This window comes from Patagioenas fasciata, chromosome 5 (assembly GCF_037038585.1).
Source record: "Patagioenas fasciata isolate bPatFas1 chromosome 5, bPatFas1.hap1, whole genome shotgun sequence".
NCBI classification, from domain to species: Eukaryota; Metazoa; Chordata; class Aves; order Columbiformes; family Columbidae; genus Patagioenas; species Patagioenas fasciata.
In genome coordinates, this window is record NC_092524.1 from 34,090,567 (window position 1) to 34,106,642 (window position 16,076).

Sequence of the window (16,076 nt, forward strand, 5' to 3'; positions counted from 1 at the left end):
CATTTTCCACAAGAAGGGAACACAGCCACAGCTTGACAGCTACAGTGCTACAGTTAGTATTAATGGTTAGCCCTATGAGCCAGTGAGCCAGGCTCTTCAGACAGCAGAGAGCTGTTCTCTGGCCTGAGGATTTTTCGCATAATTAATTACCAAGCTTTATAATCGTCCCCTGCAGACTATGATGATGAATGAATGAGATCAGATTAGTCAATATGGTTTATTGGTGGAGTTTGCCCAGTTGCTGCAGATGCATCATTACTGTTTGCATTCATCAGCACAGAGATGAGCATGATTCAAAGTCTTTGCCTGTACAATTTGAAATCACAACCAACCTGCAGCTCTTCAGCTTTCTACCAAGCACTCCCTAAGCCTTTCCTGGATCCTTCTTTTGCTCTGTATCTTTGTCCTAGGCCATCCTGGAAGTCCTTTGGTGAGTGCCAGGTCCTTCCTCATTAAAGCAAAACACATTAAGGCTGTGCCTGTAGAGGTTAAATGAGAAATTGCTAATGGTGCTACTGTCCTCTGCCTTAAAAAATCAGAGCTGCTCCACTATGTGGCACAGATGCTCTGCAGCTCCACAGCCAGCAACAATCCCCTTTTTCCTGAACAATATTTTTAGAGCAGGGCATTCCTCAACCCCACAGAGGCTGTTGAGCCCAGGATCCCTGTAGAGACGTGGGATCTATCAAAGTATCTGCAACCAGCATGTTCAAAGTGAGTGCCTGAAAAGGTGTATTGTATTGCCTATAATGTCACTCTAGTTCCCCCTTTGTCAGTCCTGACACATCCCTGCAGCAAGCAATAGCTTGCATTAGCGCTAAAAGGAATAGAGTTTCATGGCTGGAAACTGCCTTGAACTGAAATTTGAGAGCAGTGCCTTTCCTTTCCAGCTCCGGAACGAATTCCCCCGGTGGCCCAAGGCAGGCACCTTCATCTCCCTGTGGCTCAGTTTGCCATCTGTAAAACCGGGTTAGCATCCCCTCCTCCTTCTTACACCACTTTTATTCTTGCTTATATTCACTGTAAATATGCATGGGTTTGTTTGCACGAAGGCACAGTGCAAAATAGAGGGCACGACCCTGGAAATGCCGGTCGTATAGGGAAGGTCTGCAGGGAAGGATGCGTGCACGGAGAGGCAGGTGCACGGCAGGACGCCGGCATGGAGGGATGCGCACACGGCTGGAGGATGCTTGCAGGGAAGGACACACGCCTGGCGGGCTGGGCGTTTGCCCGCTGCCTGAGCCACCCCGACGCCGCTCCTGCCGCAGCAGCGCCCGGCCCGGCCCCTCGCGGTGGGGGGGACGAGGGGCGGGACCCCCGCCCGGCAGCAGCGCTGCCCCGGCCCGGCCCGGCCCCACCGCGGGGCTGGTTCCCCCCGCGCCCGCCTCCGCCCGCCCCCCGCGCGGGGCCTGCAGCGGGCAGCGCGGGGCGCCGCAGCCTGCGGGCGGCTGCCGTGCCCGCCACCGCCGCCGCCCCGGAGGTGGGGGCGTCGCGCGGGGCCCGGGGTGCCATGGAGGAGCTGCCGCCGCCGCCCGCCTGATCCCCGAGGCTGCCGGCACCGAGACAAAGCGCGGGGCTACCCGCCGCGCCCGTCCGGTGAGTGCCGCGGGGGACCGGGGTGGGCGGGGGGCTCCGTCCTGCGCCGTGGGCAGCGGCCCTGGGGGGAGGTCCCGGTCCCGCACCCAGTCCTGCCTGACATCCTCGTCCACCGCTCAAACGCCCCCCGCCCCAAACACCCGCGTCCGCTGCTCTGCCAAGCCCGGAGCATCACAGGCATCCTCGTTCATAGCCCAACACCCCCACCCAAACTCCCGCACCCCTGGCCCAGGCAGACACCATGCACCCCCGGCACCCCCATTCACAGACAAACACCCCTGCGCCCACAGCCCATACATACTGCAGGGACTCTGAACGCACCCCACCGTCACCCCAAACACCTCCATCACCTCAAACGCCCCCACGCACATCCCCATGCACAACCCACGCACCTTAAAGACTCCCCCATCACGCTACCGTGCCTGAGCACACACTCCCAACACCCCACTGACCGCCCAAACATCCCCCCGCCCCAAACCCCCCCCACCCCATCAGACACTGTGCCCCTCCAAACACCCCCCGCAACCTGCCCTGCTCTCTCTGCAGACGTGCCCCAGCTGCACTCCCCCAGCCCAGTCATCCCCGCTGCAGACCCCCGCGGCCCCTCTACAGCTCCTCCCGCACGCTCCTGCACGCCCTGCCCTTGCACCTTCCCTGGAAGACAAAAGGGGTTCCCCGCCCCGCTCGCCCGCCGCCCCGCTCACCCGCCGCCGCTCTCTCCCCTGCAGGCCGAGCCATGGTGGAGCCGCCGGCTGAGCCTCCCCCGCAGCCCTGCCCGGCGGCGCCCGGGGGGGCAGCGGCGGGAGCAGCGGGGGGAGAGCCGGCCCGTCCCGGTGAACAATCGCCGCTGCTGCACCTGGACCTGTACAACTTCGACTGCGCGGCGGCGGAGGGCAGCCGGTACGTGCTGACCAGCCCGCGGTCGCTGGAGGCCTGTGCCCGCTGCGCCGTGCGGCCGGTGGAGCTGCTGCCGCGGGCGCTGGGGGACCTGCTGCGGGAAGCTCCCGGGCGCTCCATGCGGGTGGCCGCTGGCCTCTACGAGGCCTACGAGCGGGAGCGGCGCCGCAAGCTGCAGCAATGCCGGGAGGAGCGGGAGAGGATTATCCGGGAGGAGAAGAGGCGGATCCTGGCGCCCCTCGGTAGCCTGCCGCCCTCGCCAGCCGCCCGCGTCGCCCCCCGGGCCGCCGCTGCCGCCGCTTTCACCACTGGCGGGCCCCGGCCCCACGGCGGGGGGAAGGCCGGGGCAGCGGGGGGCGCGAAGGCCAAGAGCCACTCGCTGGACTCACTGCAGAAGCGCCGTGAGGGCAGCTGGGGCAAGACCTCCTCCGAGTCGGGGGCGTCGTCCTCCTACAGCGGGGAGAGCCTGCGGGAGCGCGGGGGCAAGGGGGGCGGCCGGGGCCGGGGGGGAGCCGTCGCCAACGGCGCCCTGCTGGGGCGCAGCTTCAGCCTGGGCGACCTCAGCCACTCTCCCCAGACCGCCCAGAGGGTGGAGAGGATCGTCAGGGAGGTGAAGAGGAGGAAGGGCCTCTCGGAGGTGCCCGAGAGAGACAAGAAGATCGCGGCGCTGATGATCGCCAAGCACCAGGAGGCCAGCCTCCTGCGGGAGCAGCGGCAGGCGGCCCACCTGCAGTGGGACAGCCAGCGGCGCCTGGCAGAGCAGCGCAAGGAGCAGGAGGAGAAGGAGAAGCAGAGGGCTCTCCTGCAGGGCCAGCGGATGTGGGAGAGCCAGGTGGAGAAGCGGCGGGGGAGGCTGAGCCAGGAGCAGGAAGAGGTCACCTTGCTGAAGCAGAGGCAACGCCTGGTGTGTGAGGAGAGGTGGCGGGAGCAAGCAGAGAAGCAGGAGCGGCTGCGGAGGGAGAGGCTGGAGAGAGCTGTGCTGGAGGACAAGCAGAAGAAGCTCCATCAAGAGCACAACCTGAAGGCAAAGGAGGAGGGCAAGAAGGAGCACCGGGAGCGAGAGGAGCAGCTCTTGCAAGAGAAGCTGTCCATGGCTGCGCAGAAGAGGCTGAAGAAGGAGGTGCAGTTGCAGAAGGAGAAGAAACTGCTCAACCAAGCAGAGAAGCTGAAGCATGAGGCCTTGCTCAAGGAACTGGCCAAACAAGAAGCAGAAGAGAAGGAAATGCTGAAGGCCTCCCTGGAGATGAGTTTGACCAAGGCTCAGGAGAACTATGAGCAGCTAGTGGAGAAGAGAAACCAGGAGCTGAGGGAGAAGGCCAGGCGGGAGGATATGCAAATCCAGAGAGCCAAACTGGCAGCAGAGAAGAAGGAAAGAGAGCAGAAAGAGCACTTGGAGGCCCTGGCTAGAGAGACTGAGAGAAAGCTCCAGCATGCTGCCCAAGTAGCTGAAGAGGCTGTCCAAGAAAAAGCCCGCAAGGTGGTCTTGAGCCGTCTGGAGAAGGAGAAAGTACAGAAGATGAACAAGCAAAAGGTGGAACAGTATGAGGACTTACGGCGCAGGGAGATCCTCCTCTCTATAGAGAGGAAGCTGGAGAGAAGTGAGCAGATCTTCAAGGAGAAGAAGACTGTTATAGAAAATGCCAGGTCTGTCGCTCGGGCATCCTTCCATGTCCGGGAAAAAGTACGGGAGGAGACGAACATGCGCACCTTTGACAAGATGGCCTTGGAAGCAGAACTGCATGCCCACCTGAATAAGAAATGAAAGGTCTAGTCATCGATGAGCAGGGATACATCACTGGTTGTCCATGATAAGGCATCAGAAAACTCCTTCATATTAACATTTAAAAAACAACAGCAACCAACAACAACCCAAATTATTTCGAGGGAACAGGGTACCGCACAAAAACATGGCAGCTATTTCACATACTTTTTTAAATGTGTTTTTGTTCCAGGCATGTTTGAAGGACTGACTTCAGTCATATTTATAGAGGGGAAGTGAGTTTTTGTGTCCTCCACCCCACAAGCACATGCATTTTCTCAGAGAGGGCTGCGGAAGTAGTCTCCTTGAAGCCTGTGAATTACCAATTGATTGTCTACACTGGAGCTGACTACAGCTGCACTCTTTTCAGCTGGAAATGCAGACAGCAGAAACTACTGACTACTAGAGTCTATTGTCTAAGAACCAAAACCACCCCAGCTGATTCTGGCTTGAGTGACAGGCAGCTTGGTTTAAGTTACAGAACTGCATTTTCAAAGCAGCTGCCCTCCCATGCCAAAGGTGAGAAGGGCTGGAATACAGAATTTCGGTTGCTCCTGGTTGCCCTTGCACCTGCTGCTGGTACCGAGCAAGAGAAAGCACAGATCAAGACTTCGTAACACCATGTAAGTAGACATTATGATCAGAGCTGGGCAGAAGCTGTTAGAAGTGCTCAACAACGCAATTTCACTTTTGCTGTTTGCAACTGTTGCCCCTGCTCGGCATCCTCACCTTTCCTTCTCCTGTCAAAGTTTCTCTTACAATCATCTGTACAATTTATTCTTTCAGAGAAGGGGGAGAAGGAGAGAAGTTTGTGGGCAGTCCACAAACTGACAGGCACCTGCACAACCTGGTTGTTCATTAGGATATAAAAATGAGTGAAATCTGACCTTTGTGGCAAACTTGTCAATCATTTGTAAAAAGAAATCTGCAAACAGATTACATAGAGCAATTGCCACCCTTGGGAAGTCTCAAAACTTGAGGAGACCCTCAGCAGCCTTATCTAACTTGGCCTGCCTTGAATGGGAGGTTGGACCAGGTGTCCTCCAGAGGTCCCTTCCAACATAATGGTTCTATGAGCTGCATACAATGAGACCTTTACCCAGCTCTTATCATAGTCTACTAAGCAGGGCAGCATTTGTCTGTCCACTGGTGCTAACAGTTGTATTCTTACATAGGGCACAAAAAAGAGTAGATGCACAAAATAAGGTACATTACAGACTCTCTTAGATGAGGAGCACAGCTTTTTTATAACTCTTAACTCAATACCGGTTAGAGGGAACCGAGTCCTTCTGCCATTAATGCCCTGGAAATGTGAAAAGCCTACCTACCCCCTGCACAGTATTCAAGAAAACAGTGTCCGCTCCAGGTTTCCACGTTTACACTCTGCTGGGTTGCAGTTATGAGCACACATCCAGACCAGGTGCTCTCTGCTGTTTTTTTCCTGATGTTGTGCTGGGTTGCTGTGGTGACAGCATCGGACCTGACACGTGGAGGAGAAGCAGCAAGAACAGCCAGGATCTTGTTTCATTGTGGATGTCTCTGACATACAGCACAGAAGAGAAAACCAGAAGGCTGGCATACAGCACAGACATGCAGTTCTGCATGCATAGATTGCTTACCAGAATTTCCCAGAAGGTGACAGCAGGTCAAAAACCTCTTAGAAAGCTTTAAGGAAGGTGTTAAATGAACAGCAGCAACAGTAGACCAAACACACCCTGGTACCCTGCAAGCCTGAAGACATTATACAAACAGTGTTGAAAATGAAGCAAGTGGGGATTTTCTTTGGTTTTGATGGAACTTGCTCTTTGAATCATGGTGCAATTGGTGCTGTTGAGGACAGGTAGCATAAAAGGAGGAATTAGGGCACCTGAGTGACGTTTGCTCCCTCAGTCATTGGCTCACTGTGTAATCCCAGGCAAGTCCCCAGGGGCTGAGCTTGCTCCTGTTGATATAAATGGAAGCAGAGTCAGGCTCTTGGGATTGCTGGGACTTGCAGGAAATAGTAACACTCAGAAAAACACTTCAAAGACTTTGGACAAGTGATGCTAACAAAGCACAAAGTACTGTTTGTTTGTTTATTTATTTATTTATTTATTTATTTGAGTGGTTATTAAAGTAAAACATACCCGTTGGTGAAAAGCACTGATTAACACTGAAATCTAAAATCTTGGTAGCTGTGGGAAGGACAGCTGCGTTACTGTTTCCAGCTCGGAGTCTGTCCCCTCACCCTCGTCCTCAAAACAGCAATCAGTCTGAAGGGTGAAACCAGTCCTACTGTAACACCAGAGAATGTCCTTGATAAAAAAGTTGTCTTCATGTGTTGTTTGTACTGCAGTGGTCCATGTGTGCCCTTGTAGCTGCAAAAACCTAGAAAAGAGGTGTCCAGAGGCCCAAATCCAGCCTGCACAAAACTTCCCTTGCTTCCTGACAGCACTGGAATTCGGATAAAACCTGCAGTGGCTCCAGCATAGCCAACATTTCATCTTTTTTTTAGCCTTCAGGGCTGCAGAGAAAACCTGCCAGCATGGATGTGAGGGCTCTTGCTCCTCTTGTTATTGCATTGTGGTTGAAGTTCACTGTTTGGTCCATTTAGCAGATGGCAAATGGGGAGAGCTGGAAAACAGCAGAAAGAAGGCAAAATGTGGCAGGCGAATGAGCAGACACAGGCTCTGACTGGAACAGCAGTTTTCAACTGGTGGTCTACTGCAATCTACGTGAAGGCTTGATCCAAACCTCCCTCTGACAGGGCATTTCTAGTGTTGACTGAGAACATTGTACAGTCCAGGAGATGTCTTGGCCACTGACTGTAATTATACCTGGGGTCCATCTCCTGCTGCTGACTGAGTTTGATACCTTGGGGCTACAGCTAAACTAATCAAAACACACCTACACGGTGGTAACTGGATTGGCAAACTACTGTTCCTGTATCATGCAGTGCGCAGCTCAAGTTTTGAATGTGCAATCTAAGAAAAAATATTTTTTCCAAAATACATTAATCTGTGTATGTATGTTTTTTCATTTCTGTTGTGGTTCAAGTTCAAAGTCTATGAAAGTCAATGGAATTTATAAGTTGTTTAAAATTGCAGCATGGAAAATTAAGTCAGCAAGTTGTGCAGAGGCATGAGAGGTATTTATTGGGTCTGCTTAAGCTTCTGTTTACTTGAGAAGGAGTTTTACTCCTGGATTTCTGTGAGAACAGAAATTAAACCCTGGGACACGTGAAAAATATGTCACTTTTAGATGAGGCTTATATGGTGGTTTTGATACTGAGCTGCAGGTCAGGGAGAACTAAAAATCAAAGTAAGCTACATGTTGCCTCACAGCTCAGAAGTAGATCATGGCTTATTTAGAGCAGAGGAGCAGCTGCTGGCATTTGGTTAGGTCCTGCAGAAAAGTAACTTAGGTTGGTCCTCTCCTGGGATTAGAAAACACATTTTAGGCTATTGCTGTATTATAAGGTATAATTGCTTCTAGGCCATGTGCGTGCATGTTGCGGAATGACCACTAGACCTTGAAATACCTGTGCTTTAAAAGCAACAGCAACGAAAGAACAATTACTAGGAAACTTCTGTGACCGATAACACATCTTCGATCCAGCAAGGATCAAATTCCCAGGTTTGAATTGGTAAACACTTGGAGTCTAGCTCCCCATTTCACACTGGATCCCATAGATCTAGTGGGACAACCTCTGGATCTAATGCCACTAAACATTCAAATTTAAAGCCAAACTGACACATGGATGCACCTCTAAAAAGAACTACAGGACCAAGTCCTGGGATTCATTTCATTACATATTAATGTTTTGCCTAGCGAGACAGCAGGATCAAACACACAGTACTGGAAGAGTCTGCAACACAGACAAGTGCCCTGTGATTCTCACTTCAGTGAAACCAAGGCTGCAGGATGAGTTCATCTTGTATTAGATGTCAGAGAACTCACACATGGGGGAGAATCATTAAAGAGCAGTTTATTTTCCCTGAGCTCCGGTTGAATCTTTCACACATTTTGAGTGTGGATTGTCTAGCTTTTAACAGCATCAGGGCTAAAGCTGGAGCCCTTCAGTGCCAGTGCCAACAGTCTCCTCTGCATGCTGCCTCTTCTCACAAAATACATCACTGAAACAATCTCTCTGTCAAGGTTGAATTTGGCAGACACATCCAAAAGCTATTAGAAGGAACAGCTGCACCACCACTTGTTAATATATTACAAGGTATTTTTTTAACCCAGTTTATCATAAATTCTTTCACTGCATGGATAAGAGAGATGTGAGGATTAGATTTCTCACCTTGGTTACCTACTGTGTTTCTTTCGTGATGTTTATGGAGCTCCAGGCTCGTTCTGTGCTAAAATTTCTCCTGATGTCAGGGGAATTCTGTTTGCTAAACAAATGCTGAATATGCAGTGCACAGAGGTCTGAGAGGGGACATATTTTCATGTGCATATCTTTACTAAGCCAAACCTGGACAGGGAGATGTGGAAAACACAGAATTTGCAATACAAAGTCCATCAACCACTAGTTTTTCCAGAAGTCCTACTAAAAACAGCCCCAGAGCCACCTCTGCTCATTGTCATCAGGGAAGTGACTTCTTCAAGGAAGTGACATTTTCCAGGACATGACCTCAGAGAGAGCCAGGCTGATTACATCCTACCTGAGGACGGCTTCTCATTGCCACTGGTTGTTACACAAAATAACAGATTTGCTTTCAGCTGTGGGTGTTCTTCCTCTGTCAAGACAAAAATGTAATAGTTAGAATGCCATTTTGCAAGGGTTTTTTTGTTTTGTTTGGGTTTTGGGGGGCAGGGGGTGGGTTGTGTGTGGTTTTGGTGTTTTTTTAATATTTTGTTTTTCTTCGTAAAGCAGATATGCTTGGGGAGTATAAGAATGAGACACAAAACTAGTTAGGTGCAGCACACTGCAGGTGATGACTGTGCCTCTCCTTGCAGACAGTTTTGCTTTGCGGACCTGGGATTGTGCTGTTGTTTATTAGAGCAGCCACCACATGCAGGGGAACAGAGGTGCTCTCAGATTACATGGCTTCCCTTCAGAGCATACAAGTTAAAGCTCATTTAATGCTTTGCTGAGTCAGGGTCCTAGAGAATTAAGTTAGTTAGGACTGGACTTAGCTGTCACAGTTGGAGAAGAAGGCTATCATAGGCAAAGCTCAGGAAGACACTGGCTTATCACAGTCCCTCTGGAAATAAGCCCCGTGGCACTACTTTGCAGCACGGTACAGGCATGTTCTAAGGGGAGGTGATGGGGCCCCTAATGCAACTTCTTCTGAGAGTGCAGCCCCACAAGCCATTGGCAAGCAAGTAGCACCCACTGCGAAGAGCCAGTACTGAGACATGGGGAGAAAATCAAAATGCCCCTGCTTCTAGGCAGGAGGCAGCTCTGTCCCTCTTTTTGGTGAGATGTTACTAGGTGGTGTTTTGAAGGGAGAACACCGGGAAGAGGCAAAAAATGCAAAACTCTTCTGTACATGATACCTGGAAACACATTCTCCATTTTTGCAGAGCAACCAGCGCTCTGGGGAAGGCCAGTGCTCAGAGCCTTCATAATGGGATGTGCCCCACATCCTGTATGCCTCTTAATGTGAGGGCATAAAAAATTCAGTTCTAGGTCTGACTTCTTTGTCTTTAGCCCATTCTTGAAGCATTGCTCTTTGCTGTGAAACACAAGCTTGTTATTGTAGCATTCTACTCTGAAAGGACCCAAATAATTCTCTGGCAAGTGTGCATTCATCTCTTACATGCTTGCCATTCAGCAAGAAATCCCCCGCATTAAAAATCCACTCTGGCAGTAAGAAATATCCTGTATTACAAAACTAAACTGCCAGTGCTATTTTGTTCTTACGTGCTTTATACAGCTCCCCGCATCCAATCTCAGGACCTGGCTGTGAGTTAAACTAGTTATTGCCAGCAGCCTAAGTACGGGAAAACTGAAGCAGAAAGAACTGATGTGACATGCCCCGGGCCATGCTGGCACTCTTAGCTGGAGCTCTCACATCCTCCGTGTTCCTCGAGCAGCCCTCTAATGAACCGCTCATGGTTGCAAGGGAAGGACGTCCCTGTGCCCCTGCTGTGGCAGCTCCTGTGGCTCCTGCTCTGCAGCTGGTGTTTCATGGAAGAAGGTTTTAAGGTGCCAGCCACCACTTCTGGGCATTGCCCTCAAACCTTGAAGCACTGGAATGGTCTGTAAAATTTATCTGTAGGCTTTTAAATGAGGGGGCTGAAGGTGAGTGGCACAGACAAGGCTGCACTGGGAACTCGGGACAGAGGCAGGGTGGGAGAAATGTGCATTAGCAGAAATGAAAGAACAGGCATGAACTGGCATTCCTTATACCATCCAGGCCAGAGTTGATCCCATTAGTTACCTACATAGAGCCAGCAGTTACTCCAGGAGTTAATACAGTCTAGATATATTAACCTTTTTATTGTTCATTTCAGTCATAGTGGCTTGGGATAGGTTATGCTTCCAAGAGCTTGGTGGAAATTCCCCCTGCTTGCACTGTACCCAGGCAATGGGTTGGGAAGATCACACATGAGTTGTTATTTTTAGGCTGGGTGACAAGTATGTCAATACCCCATGCTGCACATTGTGTTCCTGCGTCTTTGCAAAGCAATATCTGCTTAAACAGCTCAGCACAGCTGAAGGGAAGAGCAGCTGGCACAGAGAAACCTTGTCAGACAGCACGCTAAACAGTAGGGAATAAGAGATTTGGCTCTGTCAGATGCTAATAGTAATGTTTTGGTTTGTAAGTGAGTGATGGGATAATTTATTTTTTAATCACTTCCAAAGTAAGCAGTGCTATTTTTGACAATTATTTAATCATTTATAAGAGATGGGAAAATAAATGAAGAAGGGAACTCAAAACATAATGTGTAGGTAAAGCAGAAAGACGTTTTCCCTTCCCTCTTGAAAAAAGCCCTGAGCATTATGCTGGCAGTTGGGAGTTCTGTTAAGTGCCAAGTTGCACTCATTTTGTTAGACCCTAGGAGAGAACCCATTGTCTTCACAAATGTTGCTACCTGTGCACCTGTCTCCTGCCCACACTACATATTTGCCTCCCAGTAACAGCTACTTCCTCAGACTTGAAGAAAAAAAAGTGAGATCAAAGAAACACAAAGTGAGATCCATGAACAGAAAAGCAGTATTTTCACTGTGGAGGGACCACTACACAGCCTTCCTGGGTGGACTCAGCCCACGTGTGACATGAAACCCAATGGAGAAGTGACATTTTGCTCTCATGGGGTGATTTCTGCAGCCCTCATCCAGACACTAAAAGCCTCTGCACCTTTTTCTGTTCCCACCAGCTTAAAGTTGTCCTTATTTCCTAGTTCACACCTGCAGCTCGGTACCTGGGGAGCCGGCCACAAGGTGCAGCCAAGTCTCCACTGGCCTGTAGAGGCTTCAAGCCAACTAATTTGCTCTGTTCTTCCTTAAATGGAGGCATGCCTGTGCATGGGCAACTGCAGGAACTGTTTGAAGCTGAGCTTTGGGCAGTGTAGATTGAAAACCTACAGAAGGACTAAGGTATTGTGGCATAGCAAAGGGATGTTACTGTTTGACTTAAATAGCAGCACCACTGCTAATTTGCTTCCCTTGCATTGCTTTCCCAGACTGTAACATGAATGGGGTGAACACTAGCAGCACTAGAAGAAATCAGGTGTTTGCCCTCCATGGTTAGACCAGTGCTTGGCATGGGAAGTGGTGCCCCCTCTTGCATGAGAGAGAAGCTTTCCTTTCTGCAGTCATCATTGCCTGTGCTTTGGGGTGGGGTTGCAGTCTGTCTGAGATACAGACACCACTGCAATGACTGACAGTGAGGTGTGGATATAACCAAGTCAGTGTTAAACAGGCTAGCTCAGTCACCCCTAGCAGTTTAGCAGTGCAGAGCCTAGGATGGGCTAACTGGCTAACTGGTCCAGTATTCTTCAGCTTCTCTTTTTGGGCTTTTCAACCCATCCTGAGCTCTACCAGGAAATTCATAATTAGCTTATGTAGGCATGCATGACTTGTCATGATGGGAATTTTAGACATACCATAACAGCTCTGCGTTGTGATATTGCTTTTTCTGCTAGAAGTTTCACCTGCTGCCACGCTAGGGAGGATTGTGTTAGAAAACCAGAGCTGACCTGCTTGCTCTCAGAAAGTGTCAGGCGGGTGGGCAGGCCGAGGGATGCTTCAGGGCTTTATGCAACACTGGATAGAGCACCTGACATCTTAGGTTTGCTGCAGATACACTCCATATCACTTTGCAGGGTAGCTGTCACTCCAACTCACATTTCTTGGGTGCTATGAGTCCTAATATTTTCCAGGCAGAAGGCACTCTGTCTTGTAACAGTTGTTTTCTCTGATTCCTACAGCATTTCTAAGAACTTGCACATACTTCTTTGCAATCAGGTATTTCAATGCATTTTATTTACGGTTTGATCAAAAAATTGTGGAAGTAGGAAATGATGGCAGTGATGTTCGCACCCAGAGCTACTGTCCTCTCCAAGTGTCTCTGAACAAACTACACTGTCCTACTCTATATAATTCTCGTAGCTCCTGTAGTCTCTGGGAACCTGCAGATCTCTCCCTGCAAAGACACTGTGCTATAACACAGATGCCACGTGATTCAGTCACAGCCTACCGGTCCCCAAATGCACAGAAAATTTACTCTAATGGAGCTACCAGGGGAAACTCTGCAGAGTCTCCTGGAATCTCCAGGGGGCCTGTCCTTCCATCCTAATGCCAGCACTTTATAAACTCGCATACTGCGTGGCACCAGCTGACCTAGCAACGCTGCCTGGATCTTCTCCATGACAACACACCGCAATGTTCTCAGGTACAGGGAGGCATCCTGCAAGCAGGCAAGGCTGGCTGGGGAGTCAATGTATCAGATGTATAGGGTATAATGCTAGCAATGTCTTTTGTCTGGAAGAAGTTGGAGGCACAAATGCGAAGGGATAAAATGTCTTCTCAGAGGAAAGAATTGCTACACGTGAGAGAAAAGAAAGAAATGGCAAAATGGGAGATTTAAATAGCCTTCAAATCGTAGGAGATGCAGTTTATAGGTCTCGTGCAACAGAAATGTACATGGCAAACAGTTCCTTTCACACAACATTTCAGATACTCTCAAGGAATGAAGAAAGGTGGAAGGTACTTAAGACCACAGGTAAGAAAGAAGAGGTGTTTTCCAACAAGGTTTGGGAGTGGCTGGAAAGCTGAGTTTGTGGAGAAATGTCTAAAAGCTGTTTTAGACATCTCCAGTGATGGTGGCTCTCATACCACTACAGCAAAGAAACAAGTCCTGAATGAGTGGTGAGAGTAAGGAGGAGAAAGAGAAACAAGCTCCATGGAGCTGGCTGGGATAAGTGCATGGAGGAGTTAAACAAGTGGACAATTTAACAAAAATAGGACTGGGATCCTAGATGAGAATCACAATGAATTTTGCATCTTTTGAGGTCTCCTTCCTGTCGAAGACTCCTCCCATAACACTAGCAGGGACCTGTGTTCTGAAGCACCCCAGACTAGTGGCTTCCCCCACCCCATGCTTGCATGGGTGCTGCTCCGGTGGGGCTGGCAGGCAGCACCCTGTGACAGTAGAGCAGGAGGGAGCCTGAGCTGACCTGCCATTCTTTGGGCTCTCGGGCAGCAGCCAAGGGTGCACAGGGGGCTCCTGTGAAGCAAAGGGTGATGAGGAGCATTTCTGTTAGTGTTTGAATGTGAGCTGGCACTAAAAGAGTTTTATGGTGGGTCCATGCTAGGATCAGGAGGGTGAGCTGCAGGAGAGGTATCTAGCTCAAGAGCAGAGGATGAGGAAGCACATTTCTGTTGGAGCTTGTTTTAATTCTGTTTTTCTATTTTTTTCTTTCCTTATATACGAAATCTAACATCAAACTGACATGGGCTGGTAGAGACCCATTACATGCACATAGCACAGTTCTCATTAGGAGACTGGAGGGCTGGCTGGCAGTTTCACACAAAGGCCAGATCCATGGATGGCTTTATCTGCAAGCAGCCCCTTCGATTCAGTCACCAGACCACGGGGCTGCGTTTATGCCCGATAAGGTCAATTGCCCAAAGGCGAGCACATGGTGACAACTAGCACACTCCTGTGTCCAAACAGAGGTGACAACACAGCCAAAGGCAACCTGAGGCTGGGGCTGTTTCCAAGGAAGGCAGGGACCTTCTGGAAGGGAAAAGACAGATTAAAGGCAAATCATAATCCTCAACTATGTGGTGATGGCATGGGAAGAGAGGCTTGCTCAAACAACAATGGGTCACCCTCAAGAAAGATAGTGCCTCACCACTGACAGGCTGAATGTTGGCTCATGTCCCCATTCTCTCGTTCTCTGGCAGGGGCAAGAAGCAGAGTCTCAGCAGGAAGGGGGACAGACGGCTGACTGGGAAGATGAAACCTCCTAGGTCAGACCTTCTCAGTCAAACCTCTGACTCTGATTTCACTTGCAGGCAGGACCCCAAATATCACCAGGGGACTGGACTTCAACCCTTGATGACTTGTACAACCCTGAAACCTTGTCATGCTTCCACATTCTGAAGCATTTGCTGCACTTGCTTGGGCATCAAGGCAGGCTTGTGGGGCTCTCCAGCACACCAGCCACATGCTTCACAGCCACATCCCAGACACAACTTTGAAGCAGCAGAAAAGGCTGTATCTCATCCTTCCCTGGCTCGAGTCAGCAAGGGTTACTTGGTTATTCAGGAATCCCTTCCCCCATTGACACAGCAGAGGAAAAATAATTATAAACCTTCTTTTTATATATGCCAGCTAGCAGACAGGATCAATACACACAAAGACTCCCTGATTTCTGATGTGCCTAAGCCCTCAGATGGCTGCGGGTTTTTGCACCATATGGCTCTATCACTTGATAAAATAGTGCCCTAGATAGGCTGATTGTTCCTAGTCTGCCACCAAATTAACTTAGGAGGATGGGCATATACAGCCACAGTTTTCTGTGCTGTTGCCACCGTTTCTGAGGTCTCCAGACCTATTGCAAGCCTCTGTATTTTTACAGCCCTTTCTGCATCCCCCCCTCTTCCTGGGACCAGTTACCAAAGGGATTAAACATGGTGTGTTATCTACTGCAGTGGTTTAATCACTAAGCAAAGCGCTCATCCCCCGACCACAAGGTCAAGGAATTATCTTCCTGACAGATAACACAGCCAGGACTTAGACAAAATGAGGAGCTTAACTGTCACTGCAAGCCCACAGGCCACTGCTTTATTACTGTTTCTGGGAGAGTAATGCCACCAAGATGCTATGAAAGTGCAGTGTGACTTTCCCACCTGCCCTGAGGTGCCTCTTGGTGGCAGGGGAAGACAAACACAGGAAAAATGGTATTCAGCTTTGTGCACACATGTCCCCCTCCCATAAACACCCCCTATGCCAAACCTGTCCCTCTGAGAGCAAAAGGTTTTGATGGTTGGATATATTTGGCACCATGTACTAAAGAGAGAACATTAACACAGGAAGAGCTTTTAAGTGACTGTGAAGAATTAACCAAGCACTAAGTCTGGGCCAGAAAAGGAGTGACCTTGGGTGAAACACATATGTCTTGGAACAGGGTTTCAGAGGGTGCTGTGCATTATTTTCAGCAGAAGGTGGGGGGTCTCATTCCCATGTAAGCTGTCCTGTTGGGGCAGAGCTGCAGGGCCTGCCAGCCCCACAGCTCACTCTATACAGGGGCAGCCCTCTGAGCTGCAAGAGAACAATTTAAGGCATTGGCGAAAAAACTCTTCTTTCAAGATTAAAATATAAGGAGTCCAGGTCTGCTACCACTATAAAAGAGCAAGGAGAACTCCTGGCACAGAGGG

At 50.0% G+C, this 16,076-nt stretch overlaps 2 protein-coding genes across 2 annotated transcripts in view; one reads left to right on the top strand and one right to left on the bottom strand.

Moving 5' to 3' along the window:
* Positions 1-2,579, bottom strand: part of SUSD6 (sushi domain containing 6) — a 103,992-nt gene extending 101,413 nt beyond the window's left edge. Inside the window, exon 1 of the mRNA XM_071809285.1 lies at positions 2,301-2,579. The gene's annotated coding sequence lies outside the window, so the exon portion shown is untranslated. The remainder of the gene's footprint in view (positions 1-2,300) is intronic.
* On the top strand, positions 1,489-7,244 carry CCDC177 (coiled-coil domain containing 177). Its single transcript, XM_065839931.2, has 2 exons — positions 1,489-1,596; positions 2,325-7,244. Exon 2 carries the CDS (start codon positions 2,333-2,335, stop codon positions 4,253-4,255), a length of 1,923 nt encoding a protein of 640 aa, XP_065696003.1. The 5' UTR covers positions 1,489-1,596; positions 2,325-2,332; the 3' UTR covers positions 4,256-7,244.
* The last annotated feature ends 8,832 nt before the right edge of the window (positions 7,245-16,076 follow it).